The sequence below is a fragment of the Nerophis ophidion genome, linkage group LG06, assembly GCF_033978795.1.
Source record: "Nerophis ophidion isolate RoL-2023_Sa linkage group LG06, RoL_Noph_v1.0, whole genome shotgun sequence".
Lineage (NCBI taxonomy): Eukaryota > Metazoa > Chordata > Actinopteri > Syngnathiformes > Syngnathidae > Nerophis > Nerophis ophidion.
Genome location: NC_084616.1, coordinates 18,868,052 through 18,886,270, shown reverse-complemented (window position 1 = coordinate 18,886,270; position 18,219 = coordinate 18,868,052). Strand labels below are relative to the sequence as shown.

At 36.5% G+C, this 18,219-nt stretch overlaps 1 protein-coding gene across 3 annotated transcripts in view; it reads right to left on the bottom strand.

Moving 5' to 3' along the window:
- Positions 1-525: 525 nt before the first annotated feature.
- The window catches only part of ptpn22 (protein tyrosine phosphatase non-receptor type 22), a 51,275-nt gene continuing 33,581 nt past the window's right edge, over positions 526-18,219 (bottom strand). Inside the window, exons 14-23 of one of the 3 annotated variants that reach the window (XM_061902935.1) lie at positions 15,841-15,912; positions 12,005-12,076; positions 11,787-11,923; positions 9,686-9,713; positions 7,206-7,265; positions 3,243-3,340; positions 3,141-3,171; positions 2,997-3,068; positions 2,814-2,916; positions 526-713 (exon numbers count right to left, since the gene is read on the bottom strand). In XM_061902935.1, the coding sequence (XP_061758919.1) occupies positions 2,837-2,916; positions 2,997-3,068; positions 3,141-3,171; positions 3,243-3,340; positions 7,206-7,265; positions 9,686-9,713; positions 11,787-11,923; positions 12,005-12,076; positions 15,841-15,912 (650 nt within the window). In that variant the 3' untranslated portion in view covers positions 526-713; positions 2,814-2,836. The remainder of the gene's footprint in view (positions 714-2,813; positions 2,917-2,996; positions 3,069-3,140; positions 3,172-3,242; positions 3,341-7,205; positions 7,266-9,685; positions 9,714-11,786; positions 11,924-12,004; positions 12,077-15,840; positions 15,913-18,219) is intronic. The other 2 variants (XM_061902936.1, XM_061902937.1) reach the window with 2 other exon arrangements.

Sequence of the window (18,219 nt, the reverse complement as noted above, 5' to 3'; positions counted from 1 at the left end):
CGGTCGATCTACGTTCTGACCCTCATGAGCTTTGGGTTTTGACCGAAAGGACAAATGGCCGAAATTAGTTTGCTCCGCCGGGTGGCGGGGCTCTCCCTTAGAGATAGTGTGAGAAGCGCTGCCATCCGGGAGGAGCTAGAAGTAAAGCCACTGCTTCTCCACATCGACAAAAGCCAAATGAGGTGGTTCAGGCATCTGGTCAGGATGCCACCTGAACGCCTCCCTATGGAGGTGTTTCGGGCACGTCCCCGGGAAAGACCCAGGACACGTTGCGAAGACTGTCTCTCGGCTGGCCTGGGAATGCCTCAGGATCCCCCGGGCTGAGGAGAGGGAAGTCTGGGCTTTTTTGCTTAGGTTGCTGCCCCCGCTACCTGACCTCGGATAAGAAAATGGCTGGCTGGATGGATAAATAATTATATTCACAATATATTGTTTTTGTATAACTTTGTAAGTATACGGTATGTGGGTTTATTTGATGGCGGGAACAATTGTTTGCTCTTTACGCAATGTGGTGTGGGACATTAATGACTGATCATGAAAAGTCATTTTTATTGAAGTGATTCAATGTGAAATGTGAGCTTCAAATGTGTGCAGATGTTGCTGATCTTCGAGGGTTTGGAGGTCATTTGTCCCACTTCGTTATGGTTGGCAACACAAGCGGGGGGAAAAATGATATTCCAGCCATATGAGGTGAGTGTAAAGGTGAAAACAATCTATACAGTGGGGCAAAAAAGTATTTAGTCAGTCACCGATTGTGCAAATTCTCCCACTTAAAATGATGACAGAGGTCTGTAATTTTCATCATAGGTACACTTCAACTGTGAGAGACAGAATGTGGAAACAAAATCCAGGAATTCGAATTGTAGGAATTTTAAAGAATTTTATTTGTAAATTATGGTGGAAAATAAGTATTTGGTCAACCAATTAAAGCTCTCACTGATGGAAGGAGGTTTTGGCTCAAAATCGCACGATACATGGCCCCATTCATTCTTTCCTTGGAGGGAAACATTATCACCATACCTATGTAAGCGTCAATATATACCTTAATGGTGCAGAAAAAAGACCATATATTTTTTAACCGATTTCCGAACTCCAAATGGGTGAATTTTGGCGAATTAACGCCTTTCTGTTTATCACTCTGTGGCGATGACGTCAGAACGTGACGTCTCCGAGGTAACACAGCCGCCCTTTTCATTTTCAACACATTGCAAACACCGGGTCTCAGCTCTGTTATTTTCCGTTTTTTCGACTATTTTTTGGAACCTTGGAGACATCATGCCTCGTCGGTGTGTTGTCGGAGGGTGTAACAACACTAACAGGGAGGGATTCAAGTTGCACCACTGGCCCGAAAATGCGAAAGTGGCAAGAAATCTGCCGCCAGACCCCCATTGAATGTGCCAAAGTGTCTCCACATTTTACCGGCGATGACAGACATGGCACAGAGATGTATGGATAACCTGCAGATGCATTTGCAACGATAAATTCAACGAAATCACAAAGGTGAGTTTTGTTGATGTTGACTGCCAGCTAATTGATGCTAACATGCTACGCTAATCAATGCTAACATGCTATTTACCGGTGGTGCTAAAGCAGACATGGCACAGAGATGTATGGATAACCTGCAGATGCATTTGCAACTATATTACGTTTCCTTCCACCCACGTTTAATGCGAAACAAACACTTACCAGTCAAAGGATTTAAGTTGCTCCAGTGTCACGAGATGCGAAAGTCCCGATCGTTTGGTCCGCACATTTTACTGGCGATGCTAACGCAAATATTCGGCCATGCTATGGCTATGAATAGCATCAATAGCTATTCGCTCAATAGCTTCAGTTTCTTCTTCAATACTTTCATACTCCAACCATCCGTTTCAATACATGCATGTTGAATCGCTTAAGCCGCTGAAATCCGAGTCTGAATCCGAGCTAATGTCGCTATATCTTGCTGTCGTATTTGCCATTGTTTGTTTACATTGGCAGCACTGTATGACGTCACAGGAAAATGAACAGTGTCTGGCAGAGAGCGAAAAAAAGGCACTTTAACAAGCCTCTAGGAACTGATTTTTATTGGTTTTAACCCTTTTGAAATTGTGATAATGTTCCCCTTTAACATGGATCAATCGTCCTGTCTCCTTAGCAGAACAACAGCCCCAAAGCATGATGTTTCCACCCCCATGCTTCACAGTAGGTATGGTGTTCTTGGGATGCAACTCAGTATTCTTCTTCCTCCAAACACGACGAGTTGAGTTTATACCAAAAAGTTCTATTTTGGTTTCATCTGACCACAGGACATCCTCCCAATCCTCTGCTGTATCATCCATGTATCCATTTTGGTATAAACTCAACTCGTCGTGTTTGGAGGAAGAAGCATACTGAGTTGCATCCCAAGAACACCATACCTACTGTGAAGCATGGGGGTGGAAACATCATGCTTTGGGGCTGTTTTTCTGCTAAGGGGACAGGACGATTGACCCGTGTTAAGGAAAGAATGAATGGGGCCATGTATCGTGAGATTTTGAGCCAAAACCTCCTTCCATCAGTGAGAGCTTTGAATGGTTGACCAAATACTTATTTTCCACCATAATTTACAAATAAATTCTTTAAAATTCATACAATGTGAATTCCTGGATTTTTTTTTCACATTCCGTCTCTCACAGTTGAAGTGTACCTATGATGAAAATTATAGAACTCTGTCATCATTTTAAGTGGGAGAACTTGCACAATCGGTGGCTGACTAAATACTTTTTTGCCCCAATATATGTTGTCTAGGTTTTTGGAAACGCATGTGTTTGGACAGCCGTGTTCTTGGTTACCATTAGTGACGTCATCCTGGTTTTTACGAGGAGAAAGAGGTTGAGGACCAGTTTTGTGGGTAACTCCTGGGTCCTTTTGGCTTTCCTATCCGGCGCCCAAATCCTGTTAGGGGGGGGAAAAAGCAGGACAAAAACTTCAAAATAAATTCGGGAATTGAACCAAAGACAAATGAATGGAGTTACCGAATGTGAACATTGACGTCAATACTCCCTTGGAGGACGAAGACAACTGAGGGAAAGCAGCCGTCGGCTTCACTGAGGACATTTTTAGACAATATTTAGTATTTAGTGGTCGTTACGTGTTTGTCATGAGTTAGGATGACTCACATTTCTGCTGGTCTTTGAACAATCGCAGACTCTGAAAGAGACAACGTTTTTGAATCACCAACCCCACTTTTGGACCGAGACATGTGACGAACGTCGCGATACCTTTTTTCTGGACGGTTCCTTGTCCTCGTTTCTGTACGCCGCCGCTTCGGCGTCAGAGAGAGACCCCTTGTGGTTGCCGGCGGTAACTTGCGCTGACGCTGCAAAGAACAGCAAGTTTTTAATCCATTGCTATTTTTGGTATGATGTCATCAATTCTGGGAGTGTTGTTGGTTCAATGCGCAGAATAATGAGTATTGCTATCAGAGCTGTAATGTTATGTTTACATAAGTAACTTTTCGGATTAATAAGTCAATCAAATCCCGCAAACTTTATTTTTAAAAGTGCTTTTCATACATAAAAAAATGCAACACAAAGGACTTGAAGAAAAATGGGCTGCATGGTCGAGACCAGGGGTCACCAACCTTTCTGAAACCAAGAGCTACTTCTTGGGTACTGATTAATGCGAAGGGCTACCAGTTTGATACACACTTAAATAAATTGCCAGAAATAGCCAATTAGCTCAATTTACCTTTAATAAATAAATCTATATGTGTAAAAAAAAAATGGGTATTTCTGTCTGTCATTCCGTCGTACATTTTTTTTCCTTTTACGGAAGTTTTTTTGTAGAGAATAAATGATGAAATAAACACTTAATTGAACGGTTTGAAAGAGGAGAAAACACAAAAAAAAAGAAAATTAAATTTTTAAACACAGTTTATCTTCAATTTCGACTCTTTAAAATTTAAAATTCAACCGAAAAAAATGAAGAGAAAAACTGGCTGATTTGAATCTTTATGAAAAAATAAAATATGGAAGATCATTTGTGGGTTCTTCTGAGGATGTTGTAGTCGTAATGATTTGTGCAGTCCTTTGAGACATTTGTGATTTGGGGCTATATAAATAAACATTGATTGATTGATTGATTGATAGTAATTTTTCCTGATTAAGATTAATTTTAGAATTTTGATGACATGTTTTATAGGTTAAAATCCATACTTGAACATTGATCTAAATTGTCAGGAAAGAAGAGGAAGGTATTTAAAAGGTATATGTGTTTAAAAATCCCAAAATCATTTTTAAAGTTGTATTTTTTCCTCTAAAATTGTATTTCTGAAAGTCATAAGAAACAATGTAAAAAAAATAAATGAATTTTTTCAAACAAGTGAAGACCAAGTCTTTAAAATATTTTCTTGGATTTTCAAATTCTATTTGAGTTTTGTCTTTCTTAGAATTAAAAATGTCGAGCAAATCGAGACCAGCTTGCTAGTAAATAAATACAATTAAAAAAATAGAGGCAGCTCACTGGTAAGTGCTGCTATTTCAGCTATTTTTAGAACAGGCCAGCGGGCGACTCATCTGGTCTTTATGGTGACCCCTGGTCTAGACCCCAGAAGAAAGCCATTTCTGCACAAATTTCACAAAGTATCCCGCTTACATCACGCCAGGGGTGTCAAACCTACGGCCTGCGTGCCGGATCAGGCCCGCGAATAGTTTTATCCGTCCCGCGAGATGAGTATAACAATTGGTCGACATTTTTTAATGAAAGAAACTGCTGTTTTAAATGTGTCCACTGGATGTCGCAATAGCAATTTTTTTGTATCTTTGTAGATCATGGGTGTCAAACTCTGGCCCGCGGGGCCAAATTTGGCCCACCGTGTAATTTCTCTTGGCCCTTGAGGCAATATCAAATTAACATTAGAGCTGGCCCGCCGATGTAACACCGTATTCACCGCTAATACTCTTACTTGCCAACCCTCCCGATTTTCCCGGGAGACTCCCGAAGTTCAGTGTCCCTTTCGAATTTCATCACGGGCAACAATATTGGGGATGGGCCTTAAAGGCACTGCCTTTGGCGTTCTCTAATACCTGTCGCCATGTCCGCTTTTCCTCTATACAAACAGCATGCCGGCCCGGTCACATAATATAACTTCTTATACACACACACACACAAGTGAATGCAAGGCATACTTGGTCAACAGCCATACAGGTCACACTGAGGGTGGCCGTACAAACAACTTTAACACTGTTACAAATATGCGCTACACTGTGAACCCACACCAAACAAGAATGACACATTTTGGCAGAACATCCGCACCGTAACACAACATAAACACATAAGAACAAATACCCACAACCCCTTGCAGCACTAACTCTTCCAGGACGCTACAATATACACCCCCCGCTATCACCAAACCCTGTCCACCTCAACCCCGCCGCCGAAAAGAGGCATTCCATTTTTATTTAAATTTTATTTGATATGCCATTGATATTTTTTAATTATTATCATAATTTGAAACTTGATTTTGCATGTCACTATAAAGTTATATACTGTAAGCCTTGCTTGTTCGGTTTAAAATTTTGGCCCATTCTGTATTTGAGTTTGACAGCCCTGTTGTAGATGATGCTACATATGTAAACAAATAAAAATAAACCACATTATGTTAGTGCACTAGTCGTGGAAAATGAGCAAAATACATAAATCACTTGCTGTAATTTTCCATCCATTAATTTTCTACCGCTTATTCCCTTTGGGGTCGCGGGGGGCGCTGGTGCCTATCTCAGCTACAATCGGGCGGAAGGCGGCGTACACCCTGGACAAGTCGCTACCTCATCGCAGGGCCTGCTGTAATTAGATTTTGACATTATTTTTTTTTATTTTGATGGATTGAAAATGAAAACCATTGAGTTGACTGATAAACATTATCATATCATTTATTCAGAAAGTATAAATAACAACAAATAAAAATATAACACAAACATATAAGTGTAAAAAAAACCACAACAACATTATGATTTGTACATTTTCAGAATGTGCTTGTTCTATTTTCAAACAAAGAAAACCATCTGAAGTTGTCTTTATTTTTAAGTTATTGTGCCGTGATTTTACCAGTTCCGCCCACTTGGGAGTATATTTTTCTCCGTGTGGCCCCCCATCTAAAAGGAATCTGACACCTCTGCATTACGCCAAACAGCACAGAGTCAAGCCTCAAAGTCATTTGGAGTGATGAGACCAAAATTTTACTTTTCGGCCACTTGACCATGCAGCCCATTTTTCTTCAAGTGCCTCCTTGGATTCTCCCAGGGTATGTAAACTTAAGAGCACAACTGTATATACTCTGATGATTAATCTGGAGGAATCACTGCACGTAAGCGACGATATTACGGACCTTTGATCCCTCAGGCGGTACTGCTTCAAAAAACAACATCAGTGTGCAAAGGATATCACCACATGGGTTCAGGAACACTTCAGAAAACCACTGTCATTAACTACAGTTTGCCGCTACATCTGTAAGTGCAAGTTAAAACTCCACCATGCAAAGCGAAAGCAATTTATCAACAACACCCAGAAACGCCGCCGGCTTGGCTGTGCCCGAGCTCATTTAAGACGGACTGATGCAAAGTGGAAAAATGTTGTGTGACCCGACAAGTCAACATTTCAAATTATATTTGGAAACAGAGGACGTGGTGTCATCCAGAACAAAGAGGAAAATAACCTTTCGGATTGTTATAGGCGCAAAGTTCAAAATCCAGCATCTGTGATGGTATGGGGGTGTATTAGTGTCCAAGGCATGGGTAACTTACAGATCTGTGAAGGCACCATTAATGCTGAAAGGTCCATACAGGTATTGGAGCAACATATGTTGTCATCCAAGCAACGTTATCATGGACGCCCCTGCTTATTTCAGCAAAACAATGCCAAGCCACGTGTTACAACAGCGTGGCTTTGTAGTAAATGAGTGCGGGTACTTTCACACTGTAAAAAGCGACATAACTAGGGATGCTCTGATCAGGGATTTAGTCATAACTCTTCAATGTTTACTTCCAAACCTCATGTGTGTCAGTAGAAATATTCACATTTCAGCGTAGTTGTTTTGATGTTTTAGCTAGCGTATGCTAACATTAGCCCTCTTATGATGTCATAAGTGGCGTGAATGTTTTGTAGTGTCAGCAGTAATGTTGCCAATAAAAGTTGGCGTATGGTAGTTCCAACACTTCAGCTTTAAAGATGGAAGTTCTACTCACCACTTCCTGCTCCGGCAAAGGCAGGTGACGATGGAAGCCACAATGGAGTCTGCGGTGCTTCTGTCAACCAAACGCAACAATATGGAGGTTCATTTGTGTCTGTATTACAATAGCTTGTTATGGACACAACATTTATGGAACTGAATTTTTAGCATTTAATTTTATTTATTTTTTACATCAAATTACACTGTTAGTTTTATTAAATTAAACTGTGTCAGCCAAATCCGTGTTTAAAAATTCAGTCTGTTAAAATGCAATAATTCAAAAATCAATGTAAAAAAGTTTTGCATATAAAAATTTAGTGTTAAGATATTTAGTGTAAAAAAAAAATCAGCGTATAAAAATTCTGTGTAAAAAAATGTAGTGCAGAAATATTTGTTTCTGTCCCAGAACCAGCCAATAAGGTGTCAAAGGTTTGCAGTCACAATTGCTTTTGTCTTATGTTACTGGAAGTGTATGAAGCTTAATTTGTGTCTTTATTACAAAAGTTTTTTTTATTTGTTTTTTTTACACTAAATTTATGTAACAAATGTTTGGGCGCTCAAATTTTATGATCAAATTTTACCGTGCAAAAATTTGTGAGCCAAATATTTGTCTTTAAAAATTAATGTTTTTAAACTAGTGTTTTAAAAGTTAGTGTAAAAAAAAAAAATTGTATAAAAATTAAGTGTAAAAAAAAATTAATCGTATAAAAAATTTAGTGTAAAAAAAACCTAATTGTACACAAATTCAGTGTAGAAAAAAATCATTGTATAAATATTCAGTGTAAAAAAATGGTATAAAAATTCGTATAATCGTATAAAAAATTCAGTGTAAAAAAATAAATAATTGTACACAAATTCAGTGTAGAAAAAAAAGCATTGCATGAATATTCAGTGTAAAAAAATGGTATAAAAATTCATTAAAAATAAATCGTATAAAAATTCAGTGTAAAAAAAATTGCATAAACATTCCGTGTAGAAAAAAAGCATTGTGTAAAAAAAAATATTTGTACAAAAATTCGGTGTATAAAAGAATTCTCATTGTGTAAACATTGAGTGTGGAAAAAGATAGTCGTATAAAAAGTAATTGTAAAAAAAAAGGTATCAAAATTCATTGAAAAAAAAATAATCGTATAAAAATTCAGTGTAAAAAAAATTTTGTATGAAAATTTAGTATAGAAAAAAAGCTTCGTATGAAAATCTGGTGTAAAAAAATTGTACAAAAATTCAGTGTATAAAAAAATTATAATCGTATAAAAATTCAGTGTAGAAAAAAATCATAGTATAAACATTCAGTCTAGAAAAAAGGTATAAAAATGTATTGGAAAAAAAAGAAATTGTATAAAAATTCAGTGTAGAAAAAAAATCATTGTGTAAAAAAAATAGTACAAAAATTCAGTGTATAAAACAATTATCATTGTATAAAAATTGAGTGTGGAAAAAATAGTCGTATAAAAAGTATTTGTAAAAAAAAAAAAAGGTATAAAAATTCTTTGAAAAAAAATAATCGCATAAAAATTCAGTGTAAATTTTTGTTATAAAAATTCAGTGTGGAAAAAAAATTGTATGAAAATTCAGTGTAAAAAAAAATAATCGTATAAAAATTCAGTGTAAAAAAAATCATCATGTAAAGATTACGTGTAAAAAAAAATGTATCGTATAAAAATTCAGTGTAAAAAATATTATTGTACAAAAATTCCGTGTATAAAAAAATTATCATCGTATAAATATTCAGTGTAGAAAAAAATCATTATATAAATATTCAGTCTAAAAAAAGGTATACAAATTCAGTGTAGAAAAAAAGCAAAGTATTAAAATTCAGTGTAAAAAAAAATCATCATATAAAAATTCAGTGTAAAAGAAATCATCATAAAAAAATTCAGTGTAAAAAAAATAAGAATTATATAAAAATTCAGTGTAAAAAAATCGAGACCCATATAAAGTTTAATTTGTGTCTTTAATACAAAAATTTTATAACTAAAATTTTGGAATTTGAAATTTGTGAACTGAATTTTTCACATCAAATTTCATTGAATGACAAATTGCTAGCAAAATGTGTGTTTAAAAGGTATGGTTATAATTGAGTGCTTAAAAATTCAATGTAGAATAATCATTGTATACAAATTCAGTGTAAAGAAAATTATGTGCAAAAATATTTGTTGCTTTAACAATTGAAAAATCACTTAAGGTAAATGTATTTCTTTGCACTGAATTTTAAAACACAAATTTTACACATTTTATTAAATGAAATAATCAGTATAATTTGGTAAACAAAAAAATCAGTGTTAAAAAAAATCAACCTTCATAGTTTATTCAATCAAAGGTTGTACAGTTTGAAAATAAATGTGGTCATTAATTGAATAATAACAAATGTAGATATGTCACACTTGATATCGTGTTGCTCTTGTTTTATTGATCATTTTAGTTGCAATGATTTTCTTTTCCTGCCATATAAATTTTGCAACTTTTTACTCCACATCAAATTTAATATAATCTTACCTTTTAGGGTCATTTTTACTCTCAGGCTCTGCAAAACAAAGACAATGAGGTGTTTACAGTGACCGATACTCTTCAAGTAGGTGTGACGATAAAACCTTGAGTACCGATACCGATACTGTTGCATCCAGAGTGCAGGAAGGAGTGATACCGCAGGTGATTACTGGGATCTGTTTTTTTTCTTGGTGTGTAAAACTTTCCGTCAATATTAATATTGTTGTTAAGAAGGTTTTTTTCTTTTATAGACTAGAATAGAATCTGTTATTGTCATCAACCTGAAAGAAATACGAGTGGCTGCTCTGTTAGTGCGCAGTTGGAGTGCAATCCTTTTTGTGTTATTTATGGTATTATTAACTTGTAGTTGTCCATAGTTTCCAAAAACAATTTGAAATGTGGACTCGTCAGACCACAGAACACTTTTGCACTTTGCATCAGTCCATCTTAGATGATCTCGGGCCCAGAGAAGCCGGCGGCGTTTCTGGATGTTGTTGATAAATGGCTTTTGCTTCGCATAGTAGAGCTTTAACATGCACTTACAGATGTAACGGCAAACTTTATTTAGTGACAGTGGTTTTCTGAAGTCTTCCTGAGTCCATGTGGTGATATCCTTTACAGATTGATATCGTGGTTTTTTTTTCGAAGGTCACGATCATTCAATGTTGGTTTCCGGCCATGCCGCGTACTTGGAGTGACGATAATAATGAAGCTAAGCTCATGAGGCAGTAAGTTGAATGATGCGGACACATTTGTTACTGGCTACTTTCCAATACTGCCTTGGAGACTTTGTATGTGTAAGTAATATGCAACTATAATTATTTGATACAAGTGCTGATACTAAATGTGCTGACTTGTTGACACTGGATTGTGTGCTATTGTGTGCTTAGCTGTTGCGTAGCTGCTAGCATCTAATAGACTATAGCCTAGCATGTTTACCTTTTGTAAATTAATTTTGTACAAAAGAAGACAAGACCAACCATGATAATTTATTATTATATGTTTTATGTATATGTATATATATGTACGTTATATATACATATATAATATACGTATTATATCATGTATATATATTATTTTTATTATATATGCATATTTGTGAATGTGTAAGCGTTTGTATGTATATATGTATACAATATAAATGAATACAAATATACATAATATATATTTTAAAATATGTGTTATTTATAAATATGTATTTAAATAAATATATATTATGTATGTTTATTAAATTATGTTATAAATGTATATAAATATACATATATGAATATAAATATGTGTATGTGTGTATATTTATATGTATATATACATTGTATTTACATGTGTATGTATATATTATATATATATATATATATAATGTGTGTTTGTGTGCGTATATATATATATATATATATATATATATATATATATATATATGTAAATATATATAATATATATGCATTTTCTACCGCTTGTCCCTCTCATATACATACATACCGTATTTCCTTGAATTGCCGCCGGGGCGCTAATTCATTTAAAACCTCTTCTCCCTCCTGCGCTTACCAAAGGCATGCGGTAAAAGTAAGCATGCGCTAATTATTTTAAAACCTCTTCTCACTCCGGCACTAACCAAAGGCATGCAGTAAAAATGTGATTGTGGTGTAAGCTTAGACCTTAAATCCAACTGAATAGCTCTTAATCTTCTTCCCTTTGTGCGATTTCAAATGACCGGTATTGAAATCAGCCTCCTCCATTTTGAAAATAATGACAGGGGAAGTGTCACTCGTGACTAAGCATGCGCTAATTATTTTGGGAAGCGAGTTTGACCCGGCAGTAATTCACGGCAGGCGCATACTATATGCCCCGCGGCAATTCAAGGAAATACGGTATACATACAGTATATATATATATATATATATATATATGTATATATATAATGTATATGTATAATTATATATACATACACACACGCACACTGCTTGTATCGGACATGAAATCTCACATGAAATCATGTCTAATACCTGTTTTGTTTTTGTTGCTATCGGAGCGATATCCATATAGGATGGGGACAACCCTACAATAAAAGCACTTTGAGGTGACACACCAGAAGACAGGAACACATGATTGTCACCTTTGTTCTCAGCCATGGTTTTGTTTCTGCCTCCTGAGTGGCGCTGACAAGCCTGGAGGTCCCTGACCACTCCGAGGACGTCCCGATTCTGCTGAGGTTCACTGCTGGCGTGACTGCTCGCTGATTGTCAACAGGAGCTACATGGCCCATGCAGAAAAAATCCATCATTTTAAAACACAAATCTATTAGATGTCTATTCAACAGACCACGTTTCGCACCTTGATGACAAGCCAGCTCGTACGATTCTGGGGTTCTGTCTGGAAGCGATGGTGCAGATGTAGCAGGAATGTCTAAGACAGACAAGAATTTGAGCGATCTCTTCGTTATAGCATAACTAATATTTTAGTAAACTCTTGTACAAACTACAATTTTAGCCTAAATGTTTATGTATTGGTTCTTACGTAACTGCCTGTGCTGTGCCTGGGTTTTATGAGAAAGAAGACACTTTTATGGCCCTTCTAAATTCCTGAGCCTATGGGTGATGTCGTTACTTGGTTCTTCTTACACCCAAACCCATAATTCAACCACTCTGATTTTCCCGGGAGACTCCCGAATTTCAGTGCCATTCCCGAAAATCTCCCGGGGCAACCATTCTCCTGAATTTTTCCCGATTTCCACCCGGACAACAATATTGGGGGCGTGCCTTTAAAGGCACTGTCTTTAGCGTCCTCTCTCACCTGAAAAGGAGACTATTATATATATGTCTCCGTTATCCATAGGTTTATCTATAACCCATAAAGTAGGCGGGCGGGGAGCTATTTCTCAGCGTGTGTTTATTCCAGCCGGCACGTTAATACACTGACACGTTCAGTCTGGGGGCAGGCAGACCAGACTGAACGACCCTGAAACCAATAAGGACTGCAACTACCACAGGAAACCTGATTGCCCTCTCAACGGGGGGTGCTTACAAACATCAGTCGTTTACCAAGCAAAGGTAACACGCAAGGACATTAACACATCCGACACGTACGTAGGATTAACCGAAGGAGAGTTTAAAGCCAGATGGAATAATCACAAGGCTTCTTTTAGAAACCAGAGCCTCCGGAATTCTACAGAACTCAGCAAGCACGTTTGGAACCTCAAAGTCAATAATGTGGAATATTCAATAACATGGCAAATTCTTGCATCCAGCACACCTTACAACAGTGGTAATAAAAGATGCAACCTATGCTTGAAAGAGAAACTGTTTATTATATATCACCCAGACCTGTCATCCCTCAACAAGCACAGTGAAATTATATCAGCATGCCGTCATAGACGGCATGCTAGCTAACACATGAGCCAATCACCACGCCCCTACGCCTGCCTTTACCTACCCACTCTGTTCCCCTAAACAAATCATGGTATGTGAATGCTCCCATTAAAATCTCCTGATGATTGCGGGAACCCCTCATGAAACAGTTCTGTAGAGATGAAGTAGTCTTGTGATTTTTCCCACATACACATACAGTATATTGCGTTGCGCTCTACCACGGCATCGAGCACTATTCTCTGGATAATCTAATTAGAACATATATTTATAAAGAAGTACTTGAAAATATATACACCCCCCACTACCCTCCTAAAACACCCCACCCATCTCCCGACTTCGGTGGTCTCAAGTAACAACATTCTCCGTGAATAGGACAAATATTGCTGTGGTGTTGGAAGATCAGTAATTGGGTGAATGCTCCCAAACAGTCACACATGTGGTTTTCCACACCAAAATTCATCTATTTATTATTCAACTTCATCTTCTTCTTCTTCTTCTTCTTATGATTTTGGGGCGCTCTACCTTCCACATTTTTCACCCGATTCAAACCGTTCCAACTTCAAACTGTTCAGCCTATTCGGGAATCGCGGGCTTTTCCCTTGACAAATTCCAAAAATTCCCAGAATTCCAGGTTTTTCGGGACGTTTTTTTCCATTGAAAATTAATTAGCCATTTTTCTAACGTCCACCTTTTCCACGTTTTTCAAACAATTCTAACCATTCCACCTTCAAAATATTCCACCATTCTGGAAATTCAAACTCCCTGTTTTCAAAGTTCCAAAAAAATTACAGGATTTTCCAGAATTTCTAGTGTTCCTAAGCCCTATTTCCTCCCTTTTTTTTCTGGCAACGACTCCTCCCACATTTTTCACCCCACCTCATCCGTTCCACCGTCAATATAACAAAGTGTTTATTGAACTTGAAAAATTCCAGGAATTCCGTGAGACAATTTCTCAGTTCAACATGTTACAACTTCAATATTTCACGACCGATTTGAAAAATTCCAACGCCAACCATTTCAACACATTCATATATATATATATATATATATGTGTGTATGTATGTATGTATGTATGTATGTATGTGTGTGTGTGTGTGTGTGTGTGTGTATATATATATATATATATATATATATATATATGTGTGTGTATATATATGTGTGTGTGTATATATATATATATATATATATACATATATATATATAAATATTTATATATGTGTGTGTATATATATATACGTGTGTGTGTGTGTATATATGTGTGTGTATATATATATATATATGTGTGTGTGTATATATATGTGTGTGTGTATATATATATATATATATATATATACACACACACACAATTAGATTTAATATGTATGTGTATAAATATACAGCAGAATGTATATTTTTTATTTTATTTTATTTTATATACATATATAAATTATATGTGTGTTTGTATATATGCATATATATATATATATATATATATATATATATGTGTGTGTGTATGTATGTATATGTGTATATATATATACACACACACAATTAAATTAAATATGTATGTGTATAAATATACAGCAGAATACATATTTTTTATTTATGTATTTATGTTACATACATATATATGTGTGTGTGTGTGTGTGTGTGTGTGTGTGTGTGTGTGTGTGTGTGTGTGTGTGTGTGTAAATATATATATATATATATATATATATATATATATATACACACAACACACACTATTAAATTAAATATGTATGTATATATATACACACAGCAGAATATATATATTTGTATTTATGTATTTATTTTATATATATATATATATATATATATATATATATATATATATATATATATATATATATATATATATATATATATATATATTGATTAAACAGGACTTTTCCATGTTAAATGAAGACATTCCTATATTAGCAAATGTCACATTCAGAGCAGTGTTAATTTTGACAGCAGTTTTAAATTTATCATTAGTCATATAGTCTTTTGATGAAAATGCATTTTAGTTTTAGTCATCTATATCAGTGGTCCCCAACCAGGACCGCAGCCCGGTACCAGTTTTTTTTTAAATTGGTATTTTTTTTAAATTGGTATTTTTATTCTTTTATTTTTTTTTATTTATTTATTTTTCTATTTTTATTAAATCAACATAAAACACACAAGATACACTTACAATTAGTGCACCAACCCAAAACCTCCCTTTTTCATGACAAAAACCTCCCTTTTCATGACAAATTAGCAAGCGTTGACCGGTCCGCAGCTACAAAAATGTTAGGGACCACTGATCTAAATAGTTTTATTCTAGTATTAATTCACAAAAATTACAGTTAATGTTGTCGACTAAAACATATATATCTATATAATCACGGACGACGCATCTTGGAAGTCGTCTTAAAAGCCCTTTTATTGTTAATTATTCCAGAACATCTCAAAAACTAAATTCACAACAAGACCTGCACCCCATGAATAATTAACCCACCCATCAATCAAGTTGTCTACAACTTATGCCTCTAGGGGTCATCGGGTGTTGCTGGAGCCGATCCCAGCTGCACTCGGGCAAGAAGTACATTTCACACTAACCTTATTGTGTGTTGCTGAAATCAAGCATTTGTTTCAAATGTTAATTAATATGAGTAAAATGGTCACATGAAGAAACTAGTTTTAGCTGGCCTATGTGTACTACAAAAGTAGTGGTAAGTAAGCACTCTTGCGCCTCCTCTACCGTCCTTAAGACTAACAGTAATTCTGAACAGTGTGAGTCATTTGGATTCATATCATGACATGCTAGCGTTTTCTCACCTTGCATCTTGTCACCCACACCCTCAGAATCCCCGTGAGGCGAGATGATGACTGCCAACTTTTTTGAGTTCTCTGAAGACCACAATATATCAGAACATCATTTATTATGATTATTTCGCCCCACTTTTCCATGCACCACTCTGAAACAGTCCAAATTCTGCCTTCAAGAATAGGATTGTAGAGTCAAAGACCCTGATTTACTAAAATAGCATGTGCAAACTATAACATATTAGTGGGCGTGTTGCGTGTGATCTACTAAGACTGTGTGTGCAATTGATAACTGGTGCAGACTTCCCAAACCTCCCGGATTTTCTCCCGAAAAAACCTCCCGGGACAAATTTTCTCCCAAAAAGCACCCGAAATTCAGGCGGAGCTGGAGGCCACGCCCCATCCAGCTCCATGCGTACCCGAGTGACGTGTTGACAGCCTGTTTTCACGTCCGCTTTCCCACAATATAAACAGAGTGCCTGCCCAATGACGTTATAACTGTAGAATGATCAAGGACAAGTTCTTATTTTATGTGGGTTTATTGTTAGGCAGTCTCAATAACGTCCTCCCAGCGCGGCAACAACACACAACAACAGCAGTCACGTTTTCGTCTGGCGTAAACAGCAATGTTGTGACACTCTTAAACAGGACATTACTGCCATCTACTGTGCATGCATATGTGACAATAACATCTACGGCTTTTAGAGCAGTGGTTCTCAGCCTTTTTTCAGAGATGTACCCGCTGTGAATTTTTTTTTGAATACAAGTACCCCCTAATCAGAGCAAAGCATTTTTGGTTGAAAAAAAAAAAGATTAAAAAGTAAAATACAGCACAGTTTCTGATTTATTAAAATGTATAACAGTGCAAAATATTGCTCATTTGTAGTGGTCTTTGTTGAACTATTTGGAAAAAAGATATAAAAATAACTAAAAACTTGTTGAAAAATAAACAAGTGATTCAATTATAAATGAAGATTTCTACACATACTGCGATGAGGTGGCGACTTGTCTAGGGTGTACGCCGCCTTCCGCCCGATTGTAGCTGAGATAGGCACCAGTGCCCCCCGCAACCCCAAAGGTAATAAACGGTAGTAAATGGATGGATGGATAGCAGTGAATATACTCCTCCCTCTTAACCACGCCCCCAACAACACCCCGCCCCCAACCACGCAGCAGACAAAATATAATAAGTAGCACTTTTTATGGGCATTTTAGACGAAAGTCCTCCAGTTCATCTACGATGGAACCCACTTTTTTAAGTGCGCTGAAGGTGCGTGCGCACATGGCAGAAGTTGGCACGAACTGCGAAAATTCCAGACGCAAGAAAATGCCTTTAACAAGTTTTTTTTTAAATTTCATGTTAATATATCTTCAATACTAACAAACAAACATTTAAAAAATGCCAGCAGACACCAAAATGCATTAATAGATTTTTTTTTTAAATCAGCGCCTCAGGTCACGTAGCAGCTATAAAATTATAAAATGATATTGCTGAATTAACAATATGGGAATATTTTTGCTATTTTTTATTTTTGACTGCCCAAATATGTTGACAGGCATACGTAGGGGACCATCGCACCGTTTTTCATAGCCGTTCGCCGGTCGGCAAACACAAAACAGCAGCTGCAGAACAATTTTAGTCCTGATTAATCACACTCCGCGTGGTAAATAATCATATTTGCTGTTTGATGATGCCATTTGGCGTTCTGGTGATCGGCATATAATATTATGGATTGTGCTCCTTATTCTGCTCACTAAAGAGAAGCGACGCACAAGTTTAGTCGATCTATTTTGTGTACAATCATGTTTGCACGTTTTTTTAGCACATACAAACCTTGAGTAGACAAAGGTGAATACTATGCGAACTAACATTTTCTGTGCAATATAAAGATGTTAATCATATTACAACATAGAAATGATCTACTGTCTGATATAGTCAGCTATTGTTGATTTCGTAATTTTAACATCTGCGCTACAGGACATTTTCAATCTGCGCTTATTTACCGGTAACACATTTTACATGCAAGCATACATCATCTTGTACTTAAAGTTATGTTTTTTTGCTGATATTTGTCTGGTATGGATATCGCACAAGGACACCCCCACTTCTCACAGTCCATTCATTATCCAGGGCAGGGGTCACCAACGCAGTGCCCGCGGGCACCAGGTAGCCCGTAAGGACCAGATGAGTCGCCCACGCAGTGTCTCAAAGAGAAGCCGAGGAGCCAAGCTCACAGCTGCCTTTTAAACAGCTACTGCAGGAGGACGAATAATCCAATGATGTCTCCGGTAAGATATATATATATCACAATTTCCCCTTCCAAAAACATGCTGGTTGATGTAGAGCAGGGGTCACCAGGTAGCCCGTAAGGACCAGATGAGTCGCCCGCT